Source organism: Notolabrus celidotus, chromosome 11, assembly GCF_009762535.1.
Source record: "Notolabrus celidotus isolate fNotCel1 chromosome 11, fNotCel1.pri, whole genome shotgun sequence".
NCBI lineage: Eukaryota > Metazoa > Chordata > Actinopteri > Labriformes > Labridae > Notolabrus > Notolabrus celidotus.
The window spans coordinates 17176172-17198838 of NC_048282.1; the positions used below are offsets into that span (position 1 = coordinate 17176172).

At 39.6% G+C, this 22667-nt stretch overlaps 4 protein-coding genes across 7 annotated transcripts; 1 reads left to right on the top strand and 3 right to left on the bottom strand.

Annotated features, from left to right (window-relative positions):
* Positions 1-1876: 1876 nt before the first annotated feature.
* On the top strand, positions 1877-10862 carry si:ch211-150o23.3. Of its 3 annotated transcripts, none has more exons than XM_034696371.1 (9): positions 1877-1963; positions 2282-2358; positions 3697-3735; positions 3817-4125; positions 5186-5494; positions 8175-8489; positions 8598-8747; positions 8831-8903; positions 9929-10862. In XM_034696371.1, exons 2-8 carry the CDS (start codon positions 2328-2330, stop codon positions 8872-8874), a joined length of 1197 nt encoding a protein of 398 aa, XP_034552262.1. In that variant the 5' UTR covers positions 1877-1963; positions 2282-2327; the 3' UTR covers positions 8875-8903; positions 9929-10862. The 3 variants fall into 3 exon arrangements, with proteins under 3 accessions (XP_034552262.1, XP_034552260.1, XP_034552259.1); XM_034696369.1 differs by having other exon boundaries at positions 1892-1963; positions 2218-2358; XM_034696368.1 differs by having other exon boundaries at positions 1915-2358.
* Positions 10863-11400: 538 nt separating this feature from the next.
* On the bottom strand, positions 11401-16148 carry LOC117821989 (lamina-associated polypeptide 2, isoforms beta/delta/epsilon/gamma-like). Of its 2 annotated transcripts, XM_034696580.1 has the most exons (9): positions 15828-16148; positions 15558-15656; positions 14637-14668; positions 14492-14517; positions 14351-14398; positions 14171-14218; positions 14008-14055; positions 13854-13916; positions 11401-12804 (listed from the first exon to the last, which is right to left on the bottom strand). In XM_034696580.1, the coding sequence occupies exons 1-9, from the start codon at positions 15907-15909 to the stop codon at positions 12594-12596; spliced, it is 657 nt and encodes a 218-aa protein (XP_034552471.1). In that variant the 5' UTR covers positions 15910-16148; the 3' UTR covers positions 11401-12593. The 2 variants fall into 2 exon arrangements, with proteins under 2 accessions (XP_034552471.1, XP_034552472.1); XM_034696581.1 differs by lacking the exon at positions 14008-14055.
* Positions 16149-17260: 1112 nt separating this feature from the next.
* si:dkey-183p4.10 (FK506-binding protein 5) lies at positions 17261-20336 on the bottom strand. Its single transcript, XM_034694899.1, has 7 exons — positions 20302-20336; positions 19930-19972; positions 18158-19837; positions 18011-18077; positions 17842-17908; positions 17640-17765; positions 17261-17552 (listed from the first exon to the last, which is right to left on the bottom strand). Exons 2-7 carry the CDS (start codon positions 19970-19972, stop codon positions 17424-17426), a joined length of 2112 nt encoding a protein of 703 aa, XP_034550790.1. The 5' UTR covers positions 20302-20336; the 3' UTR covers positions 17261-17423.
* Positions 20337-20485: 149 nt separating this feature from the next.
* Positions 20486-22478, bottom strand: dnase1l1l (deoxyribonuclease I-like 1-like). Its single transcript, XM_034694900.1, has 8 exons — positions 22335-22478; positions 22157-22245; positions 21986-22072; positions 21774-21895; positions 21244-21356; positions 20918-21075; positions 20728-20824; positions 20486-20649 (listed from the first exon to the last, which is right to left on the bottom strand). Exons 1-8 carry the CDS (start codon positions 22473-22475, stop codon positions 20569-20571), a joined length of 888 nt encoding a protein of 295 aa, XP_034550791.1. The 5' UTR covers positions 22476-22478; the 3' UTR covers positions 20486-20568.
* Positions 22479-22667: the final 189 nt, after the last annotated feature.

Here is a 22667-nt window from a genome sequence, read left to right on the forward strand (position 1 = left end):
TAGCTTCAGAAGAATTCAGGAAGGTCTATAAGAAGATCCCCTTGCTTATAAATATAATTGACAGTGACAGTTGACGTCTTTGCATTTTATATCTAATAAGAGATATAAACTGATATTTCCTTCTACATCTACATATCACAGGCTGTTACGATACGACAGGCTCATGTGCAATATCTCCCTCGTCTATTTATTAACGTGCAATAATTACTTCACCCCTCTCTTCTTACACGTGCAATACATTTGTTCTACTCATCTTCTCAGTTCTGTTCTGTACATTGTTTTATACCTATGCTACAAGTCTGTGCACATTTTTCAAAGTATGACTGGTTTTGTGAAAATGTGAAGACTTCATTTGCATAAACAGATAATTCCGTTTTTAGAAATTTCCCCAAAACACATTTCTTTTTAATATACATGTTTAATAAAGTTACATTTTTGATATACCCCTAATAATTGATGTCATTCCTACGTATTCAAAGCCACCCAACTTCAGTTGATTGATAATACCTAAAGCTAGCAATAGAAAAAATATGCTTTTTTAAACATTTTTTAAATTCTTAAATAGTCAGTTATCTGTTTTTGCAAATGAACTCTTCATTTGTAAATCTACTTATTTAATTGTGTATATATATCTTAAGATATGTTTATTTGTACTTATTTAATTTTAATTGCTAACAACTTTTTTAATAAATGCTATATATGCTCTTGTTTACTTTATACTGTTTTGCACTATCTTTGCTGCTGTAACACTGTAAATGTCCCCGTTGTGGGACGAATAAAGGGATATCTTATCTTATATCTTATTGTGAACAATAGTGGTTAACTTTTGGATCTTTACAAGTTTATCTGATTGTCTGCACATTTTGAGGACTGACTTTGTTTGTCGTTAGATGTGTAGGTACGCCCCTGTGCAGGAGACCCTTTAATGAGAAAGCTTATGGTGTGTGTGTGTGTGTGTGTGTGTGTGTGTGTGTGTGTGTGTGTGTGTGTGTGTGTGTGTGTGTGTGTGTGTGTGTGTGTGTGTGTGTGTGTGTGTGTCTATATGTCTGCGAAGGTGTATGGTGGACAAGTGTAAACATGTCAGAGTAGGTGTAAGGGATACAAAATACCTGTGAGATCATTTTAATGTAACTGTAATGTGAATGAATAACACAAACAGGATCTATGAAATTAAATTTGATTTCCTTGTTTGTTTGTTTTTTGCTTGTTTGTTTTTGTTTTTGTTTTTGTTTGTTTTTTTGGGGGGGGTTAAGATGACTAATTATTTGAATCACAGAATGTACTGATTTATTTAGACCTTTGCACACTCAATAAAATAAAATTAAATACAAAAAAAAACCATTTTGAGGACTGACTTTGTTTGTCCTAAGATGTATGGTGTGTGTGTGTGTGTGTGTGTGTGTGTGTGTGTGTGTGTGTGTGTGTGTGTGTGTGTGTGTGTGTGTGTGTGTGTGTGTGTGTGTGTGTGTGTGTGTGTGTGTGTGTGTGTGTGTGTGTGTCTATATGTCGGTGAAGGTGTATGGTGGAATACATGTCAGAGTGGGTGTAAGGGATACCTGTGAGATCAATTTAATGTAACTGTAATGTGAATGAATAACACAAACAGGATCTATGAAATTAAATTTGATTTCCCTGTTTTTTTAGTTTTTAGTTTTTTGCTTGTTTGTTGTGTTTTTATTTGTATTCGTTTATTTATTCTTTGAATTAAGATGACTAATGATTTGAATCACAGAATGTACTGATGTATTTAGACCCTTGCACGCTCAATAAAATAAAATTATATATATATATATACATAAAGATGTTGAGGAATGACTTTGTTTGTCCTAAGATGTGTAGGTAGTACGCCCCTGTGCAGGCGACCCTTTAATGGGAAAGCTTCTGGTCTAAATGCGGCGCTGCGGCTTGTGCTGACCTCTGTCTGCTGCAGGGGGAACGACTCAGTCCCGGACTGACTGTGGACGTGAGTATGGCGTTACGACGGCATGTAGCTCTCTGCCTAGATTCAGATTGACATCATGTTATTGTGACAGGATTCATCGACAGTCTTTCTTCACCTCGACACACGAAACCATTGTCTGTCGCTGCATTGATATTACTCTGTTATCGACTTTGACGAAGCCAGAGCCGTAGTGTCTCTTTGTTGCTAACCCTTAGCTCTGAGTTGAGTTAGTGGATCTGGACCTGATCTAGACCCTATGATCTGGATCTTTGCAGCTAGCTCATGTCTCGTGCGGTCACTAGTATTAAACAGCTGTTCGCATCGTCCTCACCTCGACAGCCGGCATCCTTCCCAGCCGGCCGACTGATGGAAGGCTGAGGGAACCATGCTGAGATTTCTCCAGATCCTTTTAACAGGTAACGATAAGCCTCGTCTGCTATAATAGGTTAGCTAAGCTTGTTGGCCAGCTAGCTGTGAAGTAGGACCAGAGAGAGAGCTTATGCTGCTTGTCATTATGTAACAGGGAAACTTGACCAGGAGTTATTTCAACTTTAGTTAGCTTTATTTTTTCAGGGCTCATGTCAATGTGCATGTGTATTTGTACGTATGCATGTACATATCGATATGTGTGTATATATGTCTATATATATTTTCTTGATGAATCCCTTAGTGATTGTTTTGTTTTTTTGCTTTTATTTGTTATTTTTACAAGGCTCCTATGTTGTGGAGGGAAGTATTGGTTGTTGATGCAGACCAAAATAAACCTAATCTAATCTATAAAATAATAATAATAATAATAATTTACATTACAAAGTTTTCTCTTGAATTTGTCATTAAATAATAAGTTAAATTACTATGGACCTGTATGCTTCTTGTAGTTAAGGATTACTAAGTACATTTAAGCATATGATTAGAACACAGTTACATAAAACTGTCACAATACAGACACTACCCTCAAGGGTAGATTTAAAAGACTTTTGAAGGAACACCTTAATAATAACCCTAACATTAATGAATTTTAATGAATTTTAGTGAACATCCTGAGTTTTTAGTTGTTGTTTTTATGTTTGTATCATTTCTAGCTGCTCTATTTCCTGTTTGTAGCATTTCCAGTTTTCAATTTTTCTATCTTATGTTTGTAGCATTTTGCTGGATCTTACATTTGTAGTATATTCAGTTGTTGTATTCTCTGTTTGTAGCATTTTTCTGTTCTTGTGTTTCATGATTGTTGCATTTTCAGTTTTGTATTTAATGTATATTTTGTATGTTATGTTTGTTTTATGTGGACCCCAGGAAGAGTAGCTGCTGCATTAGTGGCAGCTAATGGGGATCTTAATAAAGGAATAAAGGGTTTGCTTTTGAGTTAATGTAGTAAGGGTAGTGTAGTTGTTTTATTGGGTGCTGTAGTAAGAGGTGCTCTTACATTATATTGTGTTATAATTAGGGATGTAACACTGTGTAGTTCAACCTCAAACTCCAGCAACACAGGATGACCATGATATTGAAACACCTCTCAATGTGAAATAATAATACCTAAGAGCCGCATATTGCAGCCTCTAGAAGTATCATAACAATGCTCTCTGAAAAGTGTCAGTCAATACTGAACACCTCTGTTAAATGGGAATTTATTATAGGACTGTTGTATACTACATTATTTTTTCCGTAGTTATGAGTATAAAAAAGTGATATTGTTGGACTTTTGAATGCATTTGTGTTGCTTGATGATAAATCCATGTTTGTAATTTTCTCTCCAGGCCTGTTTGGTTTTCTGTGGGATGGAGTTAATGCTTTTGGTAAGACACAGGTATATGTAATCCTGCAGCATCCATAGCCACTTTCACGTTTACTCTAAGTAATTTTCCTCTGACCCACAGCAGGGGTCAGACTAGTGGATGGGACGAACAGATGTTCTGGCAGAGTCGAGGTGCTCCGCCATGACCAGTGGGGAACTGTTTGTGACCATGGCTGGGACATCCGGGAGGCTGACGTGGTGTGCTTGGAGCTGGGCTGTGGATTAGCTGAATTTGACCATCACCGTGAATCCTTCGGTCCAGGCAGGGGAGAGATTTGGCTGCAGCATGCCCAGTGCTCAGGACACGAGTCCAGTCTGACACGCTGCGCAGTTGTCCTTCAAAGTAACTCCCACTGCACCCATGAGAATGATGTGGGGGTGAGATGCTCAGGTGAAACTTCACTCTGCTAAGAGACGTTATCTACTGAAAATAGTGAGAGATGGTTGACTTTTGTGGGATTAATTCAGAGACACTATTTAACCCTCCTGTTATGTTCGTTTCTCTGGAACAGCAATAATTTTCCTGGGTCAATTTGACCCGGGGCATGTTCAATCACAACCCCAAAAAATCCCAATACACATTTTTTTAAATCTAATTTTTAACTCCATTACAAACCATTTAAATCAATATTTAGTGTAATGGTGTTCTTTAATTCTCACAGATCATGGTTCAATAAGGATAACTCACTCATTTTTCATTAAAATTAATGTTAAAACTTTTTTTAATGTACGTTGGAAAACGCTAAATATAAATACAATAGTTTGACATGACATAGATTTTTTTTAATTTCATTTTAAATTTTGAATTTTTTTATTTTTATGAAATGATGTTGATAAATTAACACAATTCCTCATCTGTCACATGCTGCCCAGAATTTTATGCTGCATTTAGCTGGTTTGGAAGGCATAAAGTGCCTAATATGGACTTTAAAAACGGTCAATTTGACCTGCAACATAATAGGAGGGTTAAGTAAGTGAGTAATTAGACAGTTTTAAAGATACTTGGGGTTTTAAATTTGGGTTGATTCATGTAAACACTCAACTGGACATTGAATCTACCACATATGATGATTCAGAAACTATTATCTCGGCATGTTCTCACATCAAAGTGATACGGCTCAAATTTGACTAGCGTTGAGCATCTTCAGTTTACTCACGATATATTTGAAATTAAGAGAAAACAGATCACTCTCAGGACAGAACTATTCTCTACACATTAACATAGATTCAGTGTGGTGTAAATAAATATTAGGTGTATGTTGGTTGATTGGCTGGGAAGGGAAATTGTTTAAAGTAACACTGATGAAACAGGTTGCAGAAGTAGGACTACCACATTAACTTCATATACTGCATATCAACAAACTAATTGAAAGCTTGTTCACCGGGTCTTTGTTATTTCAGCCTTTTACCCTTACTTTCCCACTTTGTGACCGTCCTGTTTTTTCTTACAGGTACTCTTTTAATGCCCACCCTCACCTTGCTGTCTCCTCACACTGTGTTCTCTCCCGGGGAGGCTGTTCGCTTTGGCTGCAGCGTTCTGCTGGGACACCACCTCAGTGACTTCCACCTGTACAAGCATGGAGTGTCCACGCCACTGGTCACGCAGAGAGCGGACCAGACCCAGACCACAGTGGAGCTCACGCTGTCCGACATAGAGACTTTCCACCAGGGCAGCTACAGTTGTCGGTACAGGATCAAGGGAGGCTTCCCCTCTCAGCTACTCAGCTCTCCACCTAGCAACTCCATTAACATCACTGTGGGTGAGTCATACCTGCAGTGTCTAATCCATATTAATGCACCAAGACTTATTCCCATACCACAGGGTCTGGTTGTGCAACATATATTAGACTCGTAATTCCCCGCCTGACTCAACCTGGAACAGTCTATTAAATCAAGTTCATTTGATTTTATTGTAGGCTAGGGGAGGACTTTTATTTGGATTCACTATTGATTTTATCCATTGAAATTCCCCCACAGCCTGACAGCAGTCCATTTATTAAATGCTCTTAAGAGAAGAGGAAGTACTTTGTCTCTGGCTGTCTTAGGACAGTAATACATCTCTCCAGCTATTTACCCGTCTACCCCTGCATGCTCTGCCTGTGCACTCATTATGCCAGGGGGCTCATTAAAGCCAGTGAGCTATATGCGAAAGAGTAGCAGGGAGAAGAAGTGGTAGACATTTATATCTGACAATGATTCTCTCTTAAACGCTCTCATGAACTTGTCCTGCTCTGTCAATGAAGAAGTACATGCTCATGTGTTCGGGGTGTGTCAGTTTTTTTAATTTTCCATTTAAATGCCTTAATCTTAACCAACAGGGCAGTAACATTTTGGACTTAGGCGTTGACTTGTGTAGTTTACAAGCGGCAACCTCGGGTGTAAAAATATGAGTCCAATGCGGAAGCGTTAAAAACCGCTGTTCATTGAAGATCCGCTTGATGCTGGCTCCGGAAGTACAGGGTACCACATACACACCAATTCAAAAAAGACGATCTTTACAACAGAAATAAACATGTTTACAGCCTGATACAAAAGACGAGTGTAGTCTGGTTAGCTCATTTCTCAATCGGCACACACTGTACAGGGGGGTCGGGATTTTTTTTTAACGCGGCAATTTCAAAGATATTGAGATTACGAGTCTTCAAATGAGAGGCACAGCTGACTTGATTGACAGGTGGGAACACTGTAGCTGTTGGCTAGGAGGCTCAAAGCCTGTCTCTTTACCTCACACTGGCTCGACAGCAGCAATATGGCTGCCGCCGCCGATTGGTCTCAAAACAGCTCTTCAGAAACAGATGGGTGACGTCATGGATCCTACGTCCATATTTTATACAGTCTATGGTAGTTTACTATACCAAAAATGTAAACAAAAAAGTCTATTTTCTTGCCTCCTTTGAGCTTTCGATTGCATCTCATGTAAGGTTGTCAATTATTTTTGTAAATTTTGATACTTTCCAGTACCACATACTTGAAAACAGCACAATATTATTTTTAAAATTGACAGTATCAAAAGGGAGCAATGTATGAAAAATAACAGATCTATTGTCATACTGTTCATCTAAAGCTACATGTCCACTCATCCGCTCAAAAGCGCAGGACTTTGTTTGCTGTCAAGGTCACACTCTTACCTGGCTGCTGTGTGTGTTAGAGGGTGACACGGGAGTGTATTTTCACTCCTGTCCCATCCCACTCCCACAGAAAAAAGTCTTGTTCCATCCCAATCCCAGGCCAGAGTAAAAAAAAAAAATCCTGTTCCGCCCCGCTCCCAGTAAAAATACTCCCCATCCCTCTCCCATTCAGAATAGCTCCCGCTCCTGTACCGCTCCCATTGTTTTTCCTTCCTTTAGTCTTTAGGCAATACATACCTCAATGAACAGCAGTGGATAAAGGCATTACCTTCACAATTCACATACTGTACCGGAGTTTTGGAAAACTAAGTCCCTAGCACTTATCTCAGGTTAGGTGTATGCTCCACTTGAGAGCCGGAGTTTAGTGAGGAAAAGGTGATTTAATGCACCGGAGGAAAAAAAAGGAGAAACTTCAGAGCTAAACTGGAGAGCAGGAGAGATTCCCACGTTACCTGGTGGTGCAGGTGCATAAACTGAGATAATGTTTACAGTTTACACACAATGAACCGAGAAAACTTCTTGCTGTCACAAGTTAGACTTAACTACAGTCCCTCTATACCTTCCCGCTCCCGTCTGCCCTGTTAACTTTTTATCCTGTACCGTCCCAATCACGTGATTAATAGCAAATTTGTCTCCCATCCCGCAGGAATCCCGTGACCCGTGGGATTCCTGAAAAAATGTCATCCTCTAGTGTGTGTCTCTACTCCACCCTCTGTCACAGCCTCTACGTACACCGCTGGCTCTACTCATTCACAGTTTGGCAAATACCAATGCTTTAAGTCCCTTTGGCATCTCATAAAGATACATGTGATACATTTACGTCTGTTACAGACAGACTGAGAGCAGAGGAGAGAGACAACGATGTTGGCTGGTCCCTACTTGTTTATCAGTATTTGGTCCCAATCTGCTGACTGACTCATGTGACAGGAGGCTTCACACCACCGGAAAATTAGAAAATATGTCAGAGAGCTCTGGAGATACACACATTTCTTCTGAGTTATGAATGATATTCAGAGGGAATATGTCATTTTGGGTTAACATTGTTTTTCAGGAAAAATGTTATTTTGCCTCTGCGTACTAACAGCAAACATTAGTCTGTGTTCAGTGTTCTTTAGGTTGGAAATCATCCTGTCACCATGCCATATAGGGTTTTCTGATATTAATCTCAAGTTAAGGATCATAGAAAATCGTGTCTATGTTCAACTTTTATACACGGACGAAAACTTGAGTGATCTATCAGATGCATGTGGGGTGCAGGGCTGACAAAGTAGATCAGATAATATAAGATGTGTTGTTTCTCTGCTGAGCACAGTGGAGCTCCTGACTCCCCAGCACTGGTACAACACGTCCACCGAAGCCCCTGCTGGTTCCGTCCTTAAAGGCCACAGCTTCAACATCACCTGCTCCACCCTGCAGCAGTACCCCGGAGGCTCCTTCCAGCTGCGTCTAATCCGCTCCAACGGCACAGTGCGCCAGTCTCTGCCTGCCCTCAGCCCATCCGTCACTTTTACTTTTTCCAACGCACAGAGCTCTAACGAGGGCTACTACTACTGCCTGTACCGGGTACAGCTGGGTGGACGCACCTTTGTCTCCAGAGAGAGCCAGCCCCTGCCTATAGCCATCAGAGGTGAACCAGTTACAATAATACAGACAGAAAAGAAAGACATCACCGATTAAAAGCAGTCGTTGAAATTTCCTCTATGAATAACTCACAGATTCTTCCTCTCTCCTTCAGACCCAGACCCAGTGCTGAGTCCGATGGTGATCAGCTGGCTTGTGTCTGGTGTGACGTTTGTTGTGGCCGTCATAATCATAGCCATTGTGGCCAAGGTGCTGTGTAACAAGGAGAAGAAGCCCTCTGAGCTGGAAAGAGAGACCAGAACCTGTACGTTTATTTTTCATCATTGACAGGAATGTGGCTTTTAGAAAATATGTTGCCCAGAGTGATAACTGTGTTTCTGTTTACAGGTGTGGACAACACTTATGTTGCCTTATCAATAAACAAGCTTTGACCGGGTCTGCAGGCAACAGATAACTAAAGGTAATAAAGTCATAATACTTGCATGCACTATTGCTACAAAATAGAAGATACTGTTTACTGTATTAATTTAATACACTGAAAAAACTGAGCCAAACACAGCTGAGGGGTATACTATGAAGCCGGATTTGCAGTTATCAAGGTAACTTCAGGGTTAACTCTGGATTTTCAGTACTACGAAGGTGGTTCCCATCTTACCTGGGTAGATCACCATGGTTACTCATGCTGAACTCCTAACCTGCTCCAGGGCAGGTTATGTTCAGGATCAGAGATCAGTTTGGAGAAAAATCCACCCACTGCCCAATCAGCTCGCTCTATGACGGAGCTCTGTGAGCTGATCGCGAGGGGAGGGGGGAGAGATTGTCAGGACACTTTGTCTACCTGTATGATTTTATACATAAAATACTGATGACAGTTATTGATTTTCTTTCCTGACATCATACTTAAACAGAGTCTAAAACAGGTGAGTCAGGAGAAGTTTTGTTCCTGCATTAAATATAAAACTGCGTGCTTATCACGTTGAATCATGTATTTGTCCTGTAGGCTAACTGCACCGCTCAGTTTGATACCGTCAGGACTGCAGCTAAAAGTATTACATCTAAAACTTACACACACGAGACAAGATTAAATCAGTAAGAGATCACTGTCAGGGAATAAACAGAGTTATTATAGTCAGTTATATCTGCACTAAGTGATGAGAAATAAGACGTCATTTGCAGTTTTTGTCTGCTCTCTCAGTTCTTCCTACATGTTTCAAACACAGCTGTGTTGTAGTTAATATGGGTGATGTGTTTAACTTCTTCATATTTTTCTAATATCAGTGCAGTGTTTGAAAAATATGATCTCCTTTGTTAGGTTCAGTGAAGCCGGATCAGGAGAAGATATCTGGGATATGTTGAACTTGCTTCGTAATATACCCCTCAGATCTCATCTGGCTTAAAAGTGTTTGACTATCACATAAATGCAAACTGTTGTTAATGTCAACACAAGTGAGTTAAAGTGAAGCATTGTGTTTGTCTCATGAACAGGCTGAAGGCTACATGGGTGATTAAGGCAGCAGTGGATGTAATCCTGAACAAAACAGCTCGGCTGGGCCTCCTTCGTCTCTTAGGAAAAGACACCATCTGGACTCAGTTGGGCTCAGTCGAGATGAGGCACAGTTTTAACTAGACTCTACTATAGACCTAACCAAGACTGCACAGCAGAAATCTAGTCTTACTGCTCTGGACACAACTGTAATACTAAACTTTGAAGCATTATATTATGGTGAGGTGGAGGCTAATGGCTACAGATGTGGACATTTAAGTACAACAATGTTTGCTCTTATTTCTTTAAAGGCAGTTTTCTCTAGATCATTTATTATTTTCATGATCTCAGCCAGAAAAAAAAAAAAAGTATCTAAAATAATATCACGATTTCTCAAGATACAAGGATAGTTATGAGAAACTTGGAGACAGCTGTATCTCTGTTTAACATCTTAGGCAACAACAGGAAACAACCTTTTTAGTGAGAAACGGTTTGTTATCTTGTTTCTCTTGAGATACCGTAATTATTAACTTGTGTTCTAGAGATAGCTGCACAGAGAAAACTAGCACAGCTGTTGTTGACAGTAAAACCTGAAAGTGGTTCGAACTTGGCTTCAGGTTCACTCTGACCCAGGGTGAGAGAAAAACGACTTCTTAAAGCTTAACTGTGGAAACTGATGTGTTCCTCAGGTCTCTGTGTGTGTATGCAGTTTAAAAACATTCTTTTTTATTTATTACCAGGTGACACTAATGAAAGCTCCACTAGCTTGTTATGTATTATCTTCTACAGATCAATGATCCTTAAAGGATTAGATGTTTTTTGTATTTTAAGTCTTACCCTACTATGCATCTTTTGTCATTATAATATGTACATTATTGCACTTCAAAGTGTTGATCGGAGATGTAATTGATTAAAATGCTGATGTTGTTGGGTTCATCAAGTTTTTTTCTTTTTAAGAATCACAAAATATTGATAGTACTGCGAGTGTCAGATCTAACTAATATGAGAAAACATTTTCAACATAATGCAAACTTCATCACTTACCTTTATACAGGGTTCCCACTCTTTTCCAGAGATCATTTTCCAGGACATTTCAAGGACATTTTCATTGATGATCAAGCTGGTATGACAGTCTAAATTTAGTTCCTAATTTAGCTCCCAAATAGTCTAATATGTTCCTCTCAGTGGAAGTCTACATTGAAAGACGTGCAGTCTATGGCTATCCATGAAATCATCTCTTACATGGTTAAAAATGATGGCAAATTGATAATAGAATAATGCAACCACAGATGTAAAGCACTTTATTAGTGCAACCAAGTAACAATGTAGACACCTCTCATCTCAGCTTTCTCTTTTCTCAAAAACTAGGTCAACTGTTTTCCAGGTTTTCCAGGACGCGTGGGAACCCTGTTTACACCTTCCATTATTTAGAGATCAAACATAACACTTTGAATAAATGACTTGAAGCTTCAAGTGTTTGAATAAACACGTTTTTTATAGTTTGAATAGAAAACAGTGATACAAACAGAACATTAGACTCCACAGGATGTAAAACGTGAAATACTTTGTCTGAGTCGACTTAAAAGTTAAAATGTTATTACAAGTTGTAACGAAAGTTTGGTTTTCTTTCCCCCACAAGATAAAGCTTTTCTCAAATTTTCTCAAAAAACAACACTAGAATCAAAACCAAAAAGTCCAATAAACTGATGAGACCCTTGGATTAAATCTGTCAAAACTGTGTTATAATACAAACTACAAGTACTGGACACACTGCTCTATGGACAAGATACACAAAATGAAAGACAGCGCACACAAGCTTTTTAAAAGTACAATAAAATGAAAAAACGCATTGAACCCTGCTGCAATGTATTTAATATTAAACTGCAGATTACTCAATATTCATAGTGACACAAGTTTAGTGTTTGATTGGAAACGTGACGCTTCTGTTTTAGTTGTTTTTTTAGACCAACTGGAACTATTAACTTTGATGGAAATGTCTAGGATATTTCTCATCAATAATACTTTAACGTGGATAAAGTGTTATCTTCCCATGCAGATAGATCCACTGTCAGCTCCTGAGGTTCAACAGTGGACATTTTTGGTTGAGACTCAGGAACATTAAGGAGTTGAGTAACATGCTTTGCAGTTTTTAAATGTGCAATGTGCCAACAAAATCTTCATAAGGCTTTCTAAATATTAGATTACTCTTTCAAACAATTCACTGACCCTTAATTGTTGATTGCAGGATTACTTTGAAACTGTGGCGTAATATTTAGAATGAGTTGGGCTTCTGAAATGTAATTCCTTGGCAAATTCAGAACTGCAAACCTTGGAGCTCCAATATTTTAACAGGTCACCCCAGCACCATCTGCATTGACAAAAAGCAACTGATCAAGTTAGAGGAAGCTGCAATTGTGATGTTAGTGATCTGTACTTGACAAAGTCATCCTTTCATCTAAGTGTAGCTGAGTGAAGATGGCTGGTAAATGTATATTTTACCTTTATGCGAAGCAAGCAAAAATTAATGGCAATTCAAACAAAAAAATATCTCAAAAATCTCAAAATGACATTTCTAAAATAAATGCGTGAATCAAAATACATTCCCCCATATTAAAATGCGTAATAAAGTGAAACTCTCCAACAAACTGAGAATGAGTAGAACTAAAATCATTCTAATCCTTTGAGGGACTCGTTCGTCTCCATACTGGAAAAGACGATGTAGAGGAATGCGGCCACGGCCAGGAAAAAAACAAACTGAACCCAGAGGGGGATGAGGCGCGATGACTGGGGGGTCTGCGGTGCCTGCTGCGCAGGTTTCATGGGTGTTGATTTTAAATAGGATGATCTGTAGGTGGATGGTGTGTCGTACATGTAGGGTCTGGAAGGGAAGCAGAAATTATGCTAGACATAAAATTCAAACACAGGAAACTTTCATTTGAATCGGTTATACACTGTGCAACATACAGTATCTCACAAAAGTGAGTACACCCCTCACATTTCTGCAAATACTTAATTATATCTTTTCATGGGACAGCACAGAAGAAATGACACTTTGATACAATGTAAAGTAGTCAGTGTACAGCTTGTATAACAGTGTAAATTTACTGTCCCCTCAAAGTAACTCAACACACAGCCATTAATGTCTAAACCACCGGCAACAAAAGTGAGTACACACCTAAGTGAAAAGGTTCAAATTGGGCCTAAAGTGTTAATATTTGCTGGGGACACCTTTATTTTCTAGAGCTGCCTTCACCCTCTTAGGCATGGAGTTCCCCAGAGCTTCACAGGTTGCCACTGGAATCCTCTTCCTCTCCTCCATGACGACATCACGGAGCTGGTGGATGTTAGAGACCTTGTGCTCCTCCACCTTCCATTTGAGGATGCCTCACAGATGCTCAATAGGGTTTAGGTCTGGAGACATGCTTGGCCACTCCATCACCTTCACCCTCAGCTTCTTTAGCAAGGCAGGGGCCGTCTTGGAGATGTGTTTGGGGTCGTTATCATGTTAGAATACTGCCCTGTGGTCCAGTTTCCAAAGGGAGGAGATCATGCTCTGCTTCAGTATGTCACAGTACATGTCGGCATTCAGGGTTCCCTCAATGAACTGTAGCTCCCCAGTGCAGCACTCATGCAGCCCCAGACCATGATCCTCCCACCACCATGCTTGACTGTAGGCAAGACACACTTGTCTTTGTACTCCTCACCTGGTTGCCACCACACACGCTTAACACCTTCTGAACCAAATAAGTTTATCTTGGTCTCATAAGTCCACAAGACATGGTTCCAGTAATCCATGTCCTTGCTGTCTTTAGTAAACTGTTTGCGGGCTTTCTTGTGCATCAGCTTTAGAAGAAATGTGAGGGGTGTACTCACTTTTGTGAGATACTGTATAGACGATGCTGACACTTTTAGTATAAACATTCTTACTCATTAGCTGTATCCTTTCCTCTGTATTCAGGCTGAGTCCGTGTGTAGCCGGAGTAGGACTTTCTGTAGAAAGAGAAATATTACACGTTATCTGAGAGTTTGCATTTTCCAGACCACAGCTTCTAAGATGTAAACGTGTGTAAATATAACTTACTCGTGTTCTCTCTGAGTCCACTCTGGTTTTGGCCTCGAGAAAGACACACTAGATAGAAGAGAAAAAGAGTCATTGTTAACTTAGACTTTAAAAAAATAAATATATTGAAATAACAAGTTGTCTCCTCACTAAATGAGACAACTGTTATTTAACTGAATCTTACTCGTGTTCTCTCTCAGTCCACTCTGGTCTTGATCTTGAGAAAGACCCACTGGATAGACAATAAAAAAAAAGTGATTGTTAATTAAGAAAATTTGGTCATTTCAATTCATTGAAAGAACAAGGTCATCTCCTCACTAAATGAGACAGCTGCTACTTCACAAACAAATTAACTAAATCTTACTCATGTTCTCTCTCAGTCCACTCTTGTTGAGACCTCGAGTAAGACCCACTAGAAAAGCAAGGAAAAAAGTATATGCTTATTCAGAGTTTTTTTTCTTTGCTTGTTAGGAGATAAAAAAAGAGGATATGAAAGGGAACATACCTGTCTCCTGCTCCATCGCTCCTCACCTGCAACATTTACAATGGTTCCATTTTATTACAGTGTTGCTGCACATTAGGAGAGGATCACTTCCCTGATTAGTAGTGTAATGAAAGAAACAAACAAACATGTGGACAGAGATACTTACAGGTGCCCTGTAGACATAGGTGACCTCCTCCTCTGAAATGAAAACAAACATTAGACTGTTAATGTCTATACAGCATTAAAAAATGTGCTCAACGGCAATCAATAACCATTTATGTGTGACTACAGTTTCATACAAGTAAGTATGTTTTTTTAAGATGATGATATATCCTCAATTTGTAATATCTGACTCCCTCCATCCTTATATGGATATACTCACACAGCAACTAACCAAACAAATCAAGAACTGTTCTTTGGACTTAAAACCTGTTGTTTCCATAAACTCCGATCAATGATTATTTTTCTGGAGTCGTAATAATAACTGAATTAACTTTCTGCAGCAGGGCTCTGGTTAATTCAGGCCTATGTTACTTCAATTTGATCTTTGGGGAAATCTCCACATTCATCTCTTAGAGGTTAACAAAACAAATAGTTGCGCCCTTGAGAAGCAGAGTACTTGTATGCTGGGTGTATCCAGAACTTTTTGACCGGCGTGGCCCAACTGAGGATCTCACATAGGCAGGGGTGGCCAGTGCACTTACAAATAAATAATATTTGCCATTTCTGTCTTAACAACCTACTTCCATTTAAGTATTAAACAGTTGTTATATTCATCTTGACTTAAAAAAAAAACATGACAAAGTGGCTTAAATCTTCTAAGCTGAATTACTTAAAGACTTACAAAAGTTTTTTTTTTCAAAGTCACATTTGAGGGCAGTCACTAATAAAAAAAATCTACTGTCAGTATTTTAACTCATCCCAAATTATAGATTTTAACAGAAACCCCACCTCTGATAAGGCAAACACCCCCACCCCTCTGGACACGCCACTGCTTATAAGGTTAGCTATTTCAACCTGTGGATTGTGTATTTGATCGTATTGCATTTCAATCAGAATATGTGAAATATAAAGAGAACACAGTTACCTTCTTCTCTGTAGAAGGTTTTGTCAGGTGATAGTTTCACTTTCTTCCCTCTGGCCATGGCCTCTTTAATCTTCCTTTCATACAGACTTCTAGTGGAGTCTGAGTATAAACAAGGCAAAAACAACCAATACTTGATAAATAATGGACACATGAATACAGGAGACAGTATAAATCCAACACACAGCTCAGGGTAAACATAGTGAGGGAACATGAAGTTAGCTGATTATTCAAAAACAGGCGCTGATTAAACGTTCAATCTGAGCCACTCACCAACCACAGGCCCGTGCTTTATCCCGTAATCATCGAGCAGGTCAATTATTTCCTGCGTGGATTTACTGCTTAATGAAGACATTCTGTGAGAACTCGTTTATTTCTTTAGGTTTCTCTGTTATGGTTTAATGTCCTGTGTCTACCAAGCTGTGATTTCGGCTGCCAGAAAAGACAACTGCCGTAACTCCTCCCACCGGAAGTGACGGCGAGCTCGTTTTGTGCGCGTGTTGGCAGAGACTTCTCGTTGTATGGTTGTAGCGTCTAACGGCTGCTTTCAAACCTGTTTCAAACCGAGTGGGGCTCGTCCCCGCCCTCCTTTGTTATACAAGGTGAAGAAAACATTCGCATCTTCAGTCATATCCAGCATCACTTCCGTTTCCGCATGTCAAATTCTTCTTCTATGGTTTCTTTTAGTTTATTCTGGTTTCCCTCAAGGAAAAATAGCGCCATCCATCAGTATGCTTCTGTCACTTCCTTTATTACACAGTCTAAAGCAGGGGTGTCAAACTAATTTCAGTTCAGGGGCGACATACAGCCCAAGTTGATCTGAAGTAGGCCAGACCAGTAAAATCATAACATAATAACCTTTAAATAATGTAAACTCCAAATGTTTCCCTTTGTTTCAGCGCAAAAAAAGTACAAGTACATTATTTATACAATATTTTACTCTCTAAGTCCTGAGACCTGCTGCAAACACACCAAACACACAGGTCACCCATTCACCTGACACAGAGTGTAATGTTTACATCAAAAGAACAGATGGATTATAATAATGAAGAAGGTAAAGTTGACTATTTTGGACCCCTCAGCTCCAGCATGAACAGTTTGGCCCACGGGCCTCATGTTTGACACCAATGGTCTATGATCACTATGGGCAAATACAAAGGTTAAATACAGACAGCAAAGGTAGCTCTAAAATGTTATTGTGAGAAAGAGGTAGCTATGGCTATCATTTCATTAGCAGAAATTCAATGTTTAAGTTCTTTTATCAAAATTGTATTAAGCTGGAGATTATAAATATATCAAAAATATAAGAACAAAAGACTACATTACACAAACAAACCCTTTCCTTGATTCATATTATATTTGGTTATGGTTTAAAGTGCATTAGCGTATAGCAATTTGTGTTCTTCAAATAAAATACAAAACATTTTAACATGTTAAATACTTTTACTGTATGTGTGTTTAATGCATTTCTTGTTTTGAGTGTGTGTAATCTTCAATTCCCCCAAAAAACAAAAAACTATGCCGACTAAAGTTTAGGAATACTCAAGTGAAGTACATGTATCTTATTTTCTTTCGTATTTAAGTACACAAATATGCTGAGTTTTATCCATCACATTACATTTAGATTGCTTAGTTTATTTTTCCCTGATTTATACTCGATCACCTTGACAAGTAACTACTTTACATTTCAAACAAATTAGTCAACATTATTTTGGAACAAGTTGAATCTTTATTAAGTATAAGTCTGCAAATTACAGATAACAGCACTGCATCATTAAATGTCTCACACTTACATCATTTTTTTTTTTTTACAAGGTATTTAAGTCATTCTGGATTTTAATTCTATCATATTTCTGAAGCATGAAACAATTAGGCTTTGCCCATCATGAAAGAGACTGGGTTGAACATTTCTCCTTGGTCTGTGACCAACCAGAACATCAACAGTCCCATCAATATCACCGCAACCATCTTCAGAGTTAGCTTCAGCATGTTGACACACTGCAGGAACAAAGAAGTGTACAGGAAGGTATTGGTAAACAAACAATCAAGTGAATGCTAAGTTAAAAACACTAAGTGAGTACTTACTTTTTGTTTCCTGGTACAAACTGGTGCAGTCCTGAGATCTGGCACATCCTTCGGTATCTCAGTGTTTGGTGGATCCAAAGCAGGTTTCTTTTCCATGTTGTTGTTCACAGGCTCCTGTAACTCCTGCTAAAAGACAAACAGTGACAGCATCTATATGTTTTACTGTTCATGTGTGCTTTCTCATATGTTTCTATCTGCAAACCTCAGATGTTTCTGCAGAGCTCAGGTCCTCTTCCACATCTGTGGAGGTGCTGGTTGAATCTCTGTCACTTAAAAGAAAAGAAGGAAGCAGATTGTTGTCAAGATCTTGCAAAACTCAGGTTGTAGTTATAAAAACAGATCATCTTAAATGTGATGGGAGAGCTGCTTACCTGTCGGTTTCAAAGTGAATGACTCGAGACAAAGGATCTGCACAAAACTGGACTTTAGTCTGCCTCTCTGTTAAAAAACACAAAATAAAACTAACAAACTATAGAATTTGTTCAACACTGAAGCACCAACGATTCATCCACACTCACCTTCTCCTCCTTCATCTTTGTCACCGTTGTCATAAAACTTGTAGAAAGCTTTAATTCTCTCCTGCTCTTGATCCCAGTTCCTCTCCTCTTCGTACTCATCATCTCCTTGCTGTGACAGCACAGTGACACCGGAGGATTCAACTTCAGTGTTGAAGAAGAAGCCATCGTCCACAGATCCCTGGTTGGAGAAGATTGTTGTATTGGGGTCTCCTCTCTGTACGGCTAAATAGACGTCTTCAGCAGGACGAGTCACATCCGAGAGCAGTGTTTCCACCCTGTCTATGTCCTCTGTGGTTAACAGGTCTTCAATCTGAAGGGCAGACGTTGTTGACACATTTGGATTCCAGTTTATGTCGAGACCTGCTGCGTTCTCTCTGTGGTAGTTGCCTGATGTGCTCCAGCAGGAAAACTCTGGGCTGTTTCTGTGAAGCTGAGTCTCTTCTAGTTGTTTGATTTTGTTTTCAGTGTATATGTCCGGTTCCTCATCACTCCTCTTTACCTCATCCTTATCATCACTGGAGCTGCAGGAATCACTCGGATCTGTCTCAACGTCATCATCACACCCTGCGTCTCCTTCAGGGAGCTCTAACATCCCTTCGTCTTTTCTCCCACTTGTCCCATTCAGGTCCCTCAAGTAATCATCATCGTCATCTTCTAAATTTCTGCTGTACAGGTACTCGTCTTCCTCCTTGTCTATATCCTCACCTCTTTCCGCGCAGGTTCTGTCTCCTTCCAGGGAGGCATCTTGATTTGCATCTGAACTGCTTTGACGTAACTGATGTTTTTCTTCTACATACTCACAGGAAGAAAAGTCTGAGGGATAATCTGCAAAGCTCTCACCTGCCTCTTGGTGCTCCTCCCCAGAGAAATCCTCTACATTCTCCACACTCTCCTCACCCTCAACTTCAGCGAGGAGATCCTGCAGATTTCTTACAGATATTTCTGGAAACTCCAGACTCCATTTCTCCCTCTCGTGGTCTTCTCTGTAAGGATTTTCAACCTCCTGCACGAAGCACCGATTCTCTTCTTCTTCTTCTTCTTCTTCCTCTTGTTTGATTTTCATGTCCTCATGCTCAGAGTCAGATGAGTCCTCTTGCTTTGCTTCCTCCCTCTCTTTCTCATCATCTTCACTCCCGTCACCTTTTATCCCCATCTCACTGCCACGTTCAGGGACTCTCTCAAAATAGGACACCTCCTTTTCACCTTGCTCTGTGTTTCTATCTTGGGCGTTTTCAGCACCCTGAGGGTCCGGAGGTAGTCCCTCTACAAGGATCATTTCCTCTCTATAACCAGCACAGCAAACTGACATCAACAAGTCTCCAGGTTCCTCTCCTGCTCTGAGATCCTCTTCTTCTTCCTCTTCCTCACTATCTTCATCATCTTCAGAAACAGATCCTTCTTGTTCAGAATCTTCCTCTGAGCTTGTATAACCCTCCTCCTGGGTTTTGTCCACACTCGTGACCCCTACACCTTGAAAATCCTCCTCATCTGACTGGCCTTTATCATCAGTTTCTGCCATGTTTACATCCTCAGCTTGAGGTGCAGAAGTGGCTTCCTGGTGCAGACCATTGTCTTCCTTTGTTTGCTGGCTTTCCTCAGAGATGCCTGTTTTGTTCTCTTCGCCAAAATTCAAATTCTCAAAATCCATATCGTCTTCAACAAACACAGGACCAGATGTTTCTGTAACAACATCATCATTTTGAAATTGAAAACTTTTGGAAATAGTTTTAAAATAAGGATTAAAACCACAAAAAGGAAGCCAAACTTCTTACCTGAAAATGCATCACTTAGTAGATCAGCAAAACTTTGTTCCATCTTTGCAAGAAGCAAAAAAATGTCAAATGTAAGAATTTACCCCAGGACAAACATTAGCACAACGCCACAGACGATCTCTTCACTCAGTAATGAAGAGAACAAAAAGTACAGCTCATCTGTTGTCGCTGAGAGTGGCTTCCTGTCTGACAGACAGTGCAAAAATAACACATTGAGTCTCATTTAAATGTTCCAATATATGATTAGAAATATCTACCTGACAAAAACCTACAGTTAAATAGAAGTTAATACTAAGTGGTTAAATAATCCCTCTTAAACAGTGAAGCATCCAATGTCTAATGTTTGTGTTTTGTGTTGCTGCAGGGACTAACCTTCGTGAGCTCATGAAATGATGTCAGCTTTGATGTGGTTTTGGTAACAGATGCACAAAATAAGCTGCAGCAGTCAAACATGCAGCTGCTTCACGCTCATGGGTCTTATATCCCTGAGATGAGTGCAAATGATTCAGAGTTATCTAAAAGAAACTTGCCAACAGTGAATCTTCTTTTGGTCACACTGATTTATTTTAAAAGCTTAAATCAAGTAAAACTACAGTTAAATAAAAACATCCTGGTGTGATGAGGGTGGTCCTGAGGGGTCTACAGCTCATTACGGAGGAGGTAACGATGGTTTGGCTTCAGGTCGACTTCTACAGGATAATGGTCACTCACCTCGAGAGCCTAAAGTGCCATCAAAAACAAGATTAACACTTGATTAAACTTACTTAACAGACTGAAGAAAGATTTTATTATGTTTACCTCTTCCTCAGTGAGATGAAAATTCTCTTTAAAGTTGAACGGTTGAGCTGAACCTGGAACTATACAAGACATAATCTCACGTCCATGGACAATGATCCTGTGTGAAAATGTAAACAGCGATACTGTTTGTCAATACTTGGTTCAACTCAAAAGACGTCTGGAGATTATATCAAGTGAATAATATAATTACCTGTCATACGCGCAGTGTGTCTTCTCACGCACAGTTGTGTCTTGTTCATCTCCAATAAGCCAACGAAATCTGGGGTCACTCCTCAGGCGCACGGCCCTCCAGCCCTTAATGGTGACATAGCTGCAGTCTGCATTCAGGTCTCCTAAGATCATCACATTCTGAGTAAATGACAGGAAGCAAGAAGGGAAGTTTAACAGAGCAAAATCATTCCTAAAGGATATTGTTCTGTTTGTAACAGAGAGAAACCATAATGAGGATAAAGTGAGTAACTTCAGAGCAAATAAACATACAGAACTAGCAGGATGGGTAAACATGGATGAACTTACATCGGTCTTCCACTTCTGGTGAACTCCTTTGAAGACAGTGTACAGCTGGTCCATCTCCTTCATGGCATTTTTGGGACAAGTGTGCTGCCCGATCAGGACAAAATCCTTCACCACTATGAAAAATGATATATTATTTTTCTGTCTTTATTCGATAAGACAGATGAAGAGAGAGGGGAGAGGAGAATGTGGGATGACATGCAGCAAGGGGCCATGGCTGGGAGTCAACCCAGCGACCTCTGTGACGAGGACTGTGGCCTTAGTTCCAAAACTACCTTTGATCAGCACCCCCAAATTATACATTTTTAATGCATGTTTCTAACATGCCTCAAACGTATTCCTTGGTTTGATATTTTACTGGATATGACATTTAAAAGGAACCTAATCATTCATATCCAGATGTTTAAATACATGTTTATAGGTGGTTATGATGTTTGTACATACAAAAAGATAATAGTCCTAGTAGTATATCAGCATGTACAAGCACTATTTCTCCTCCTTGATTGAGTCCTTTTGCGTTTGTTTCCCCTTACATGTGGTGGGGGAGTGAAAGCGAATGATGAAAGGCTCTCTGGAGAAAACATCAGTCTCATTGGCCCCTTCTACTTCTACTTTTGGATACTGGTAATGCTCTTTGACCTTCAGCACATTGTTCCTGGAGAAGATAAAAGAAAAAGTCGTCATTAAGGGATGTTATTCTAAACTTTCGATTCACCAACAAGAGGCCAATTGTTTGGTGTGTTACCTATAAATGTAGACATACTGCTCCTTGTAGGTCTTCCTGCCCAGCCTTTCACTTGCAACATAGGAATATGAGTTTGATTTGTCATATCTGAAAAAAACATGAATAAGATACTAATTAAATGTTGTCTGATATAACTCTATGCTTAGTTCAGGAGTTTTTCAGAGCTTGTACCTGTTGAGATCCTTCACCAAAGCTTGGATTGCCTCTCCTTTGGAATCACGGACCTCCTGAATGAGACACAAGTCACACCGAGACAGAATCTTGGGAGCAGAAGAAGAAAAAAAAAAACAATCAGGGGTTCTAGTTGAGTAGATGATGCTCCAGTCCTGGTATGAACTCAGTAGATTACCTTTAATAAAATCCCCATAACCTTCTTGTTGTGTGCCTTTGATTCTCCAAAACTCTGAACATTAAAAGCGCAGATTTTCAGGGATGATGTGATGTTTAACACACATAACCCGACAGCCAACAGTAGACCTGTAGTCCTCATCTTGCGAAGGGTTACCACTCTGTGAAAAGAACACACTTTGGCAACATCCTCTTTGTGAAATATGTTACAAAAACCTCCTCAACCATGTGCACCCACAGGACCCACTTACCTTCAGGCTCACTGGGAGACTGACCTCAGGCCAGCAAAGATCCATCTCTTCAATGACCCGTGGTGTGTTTTGGGGAACATGCA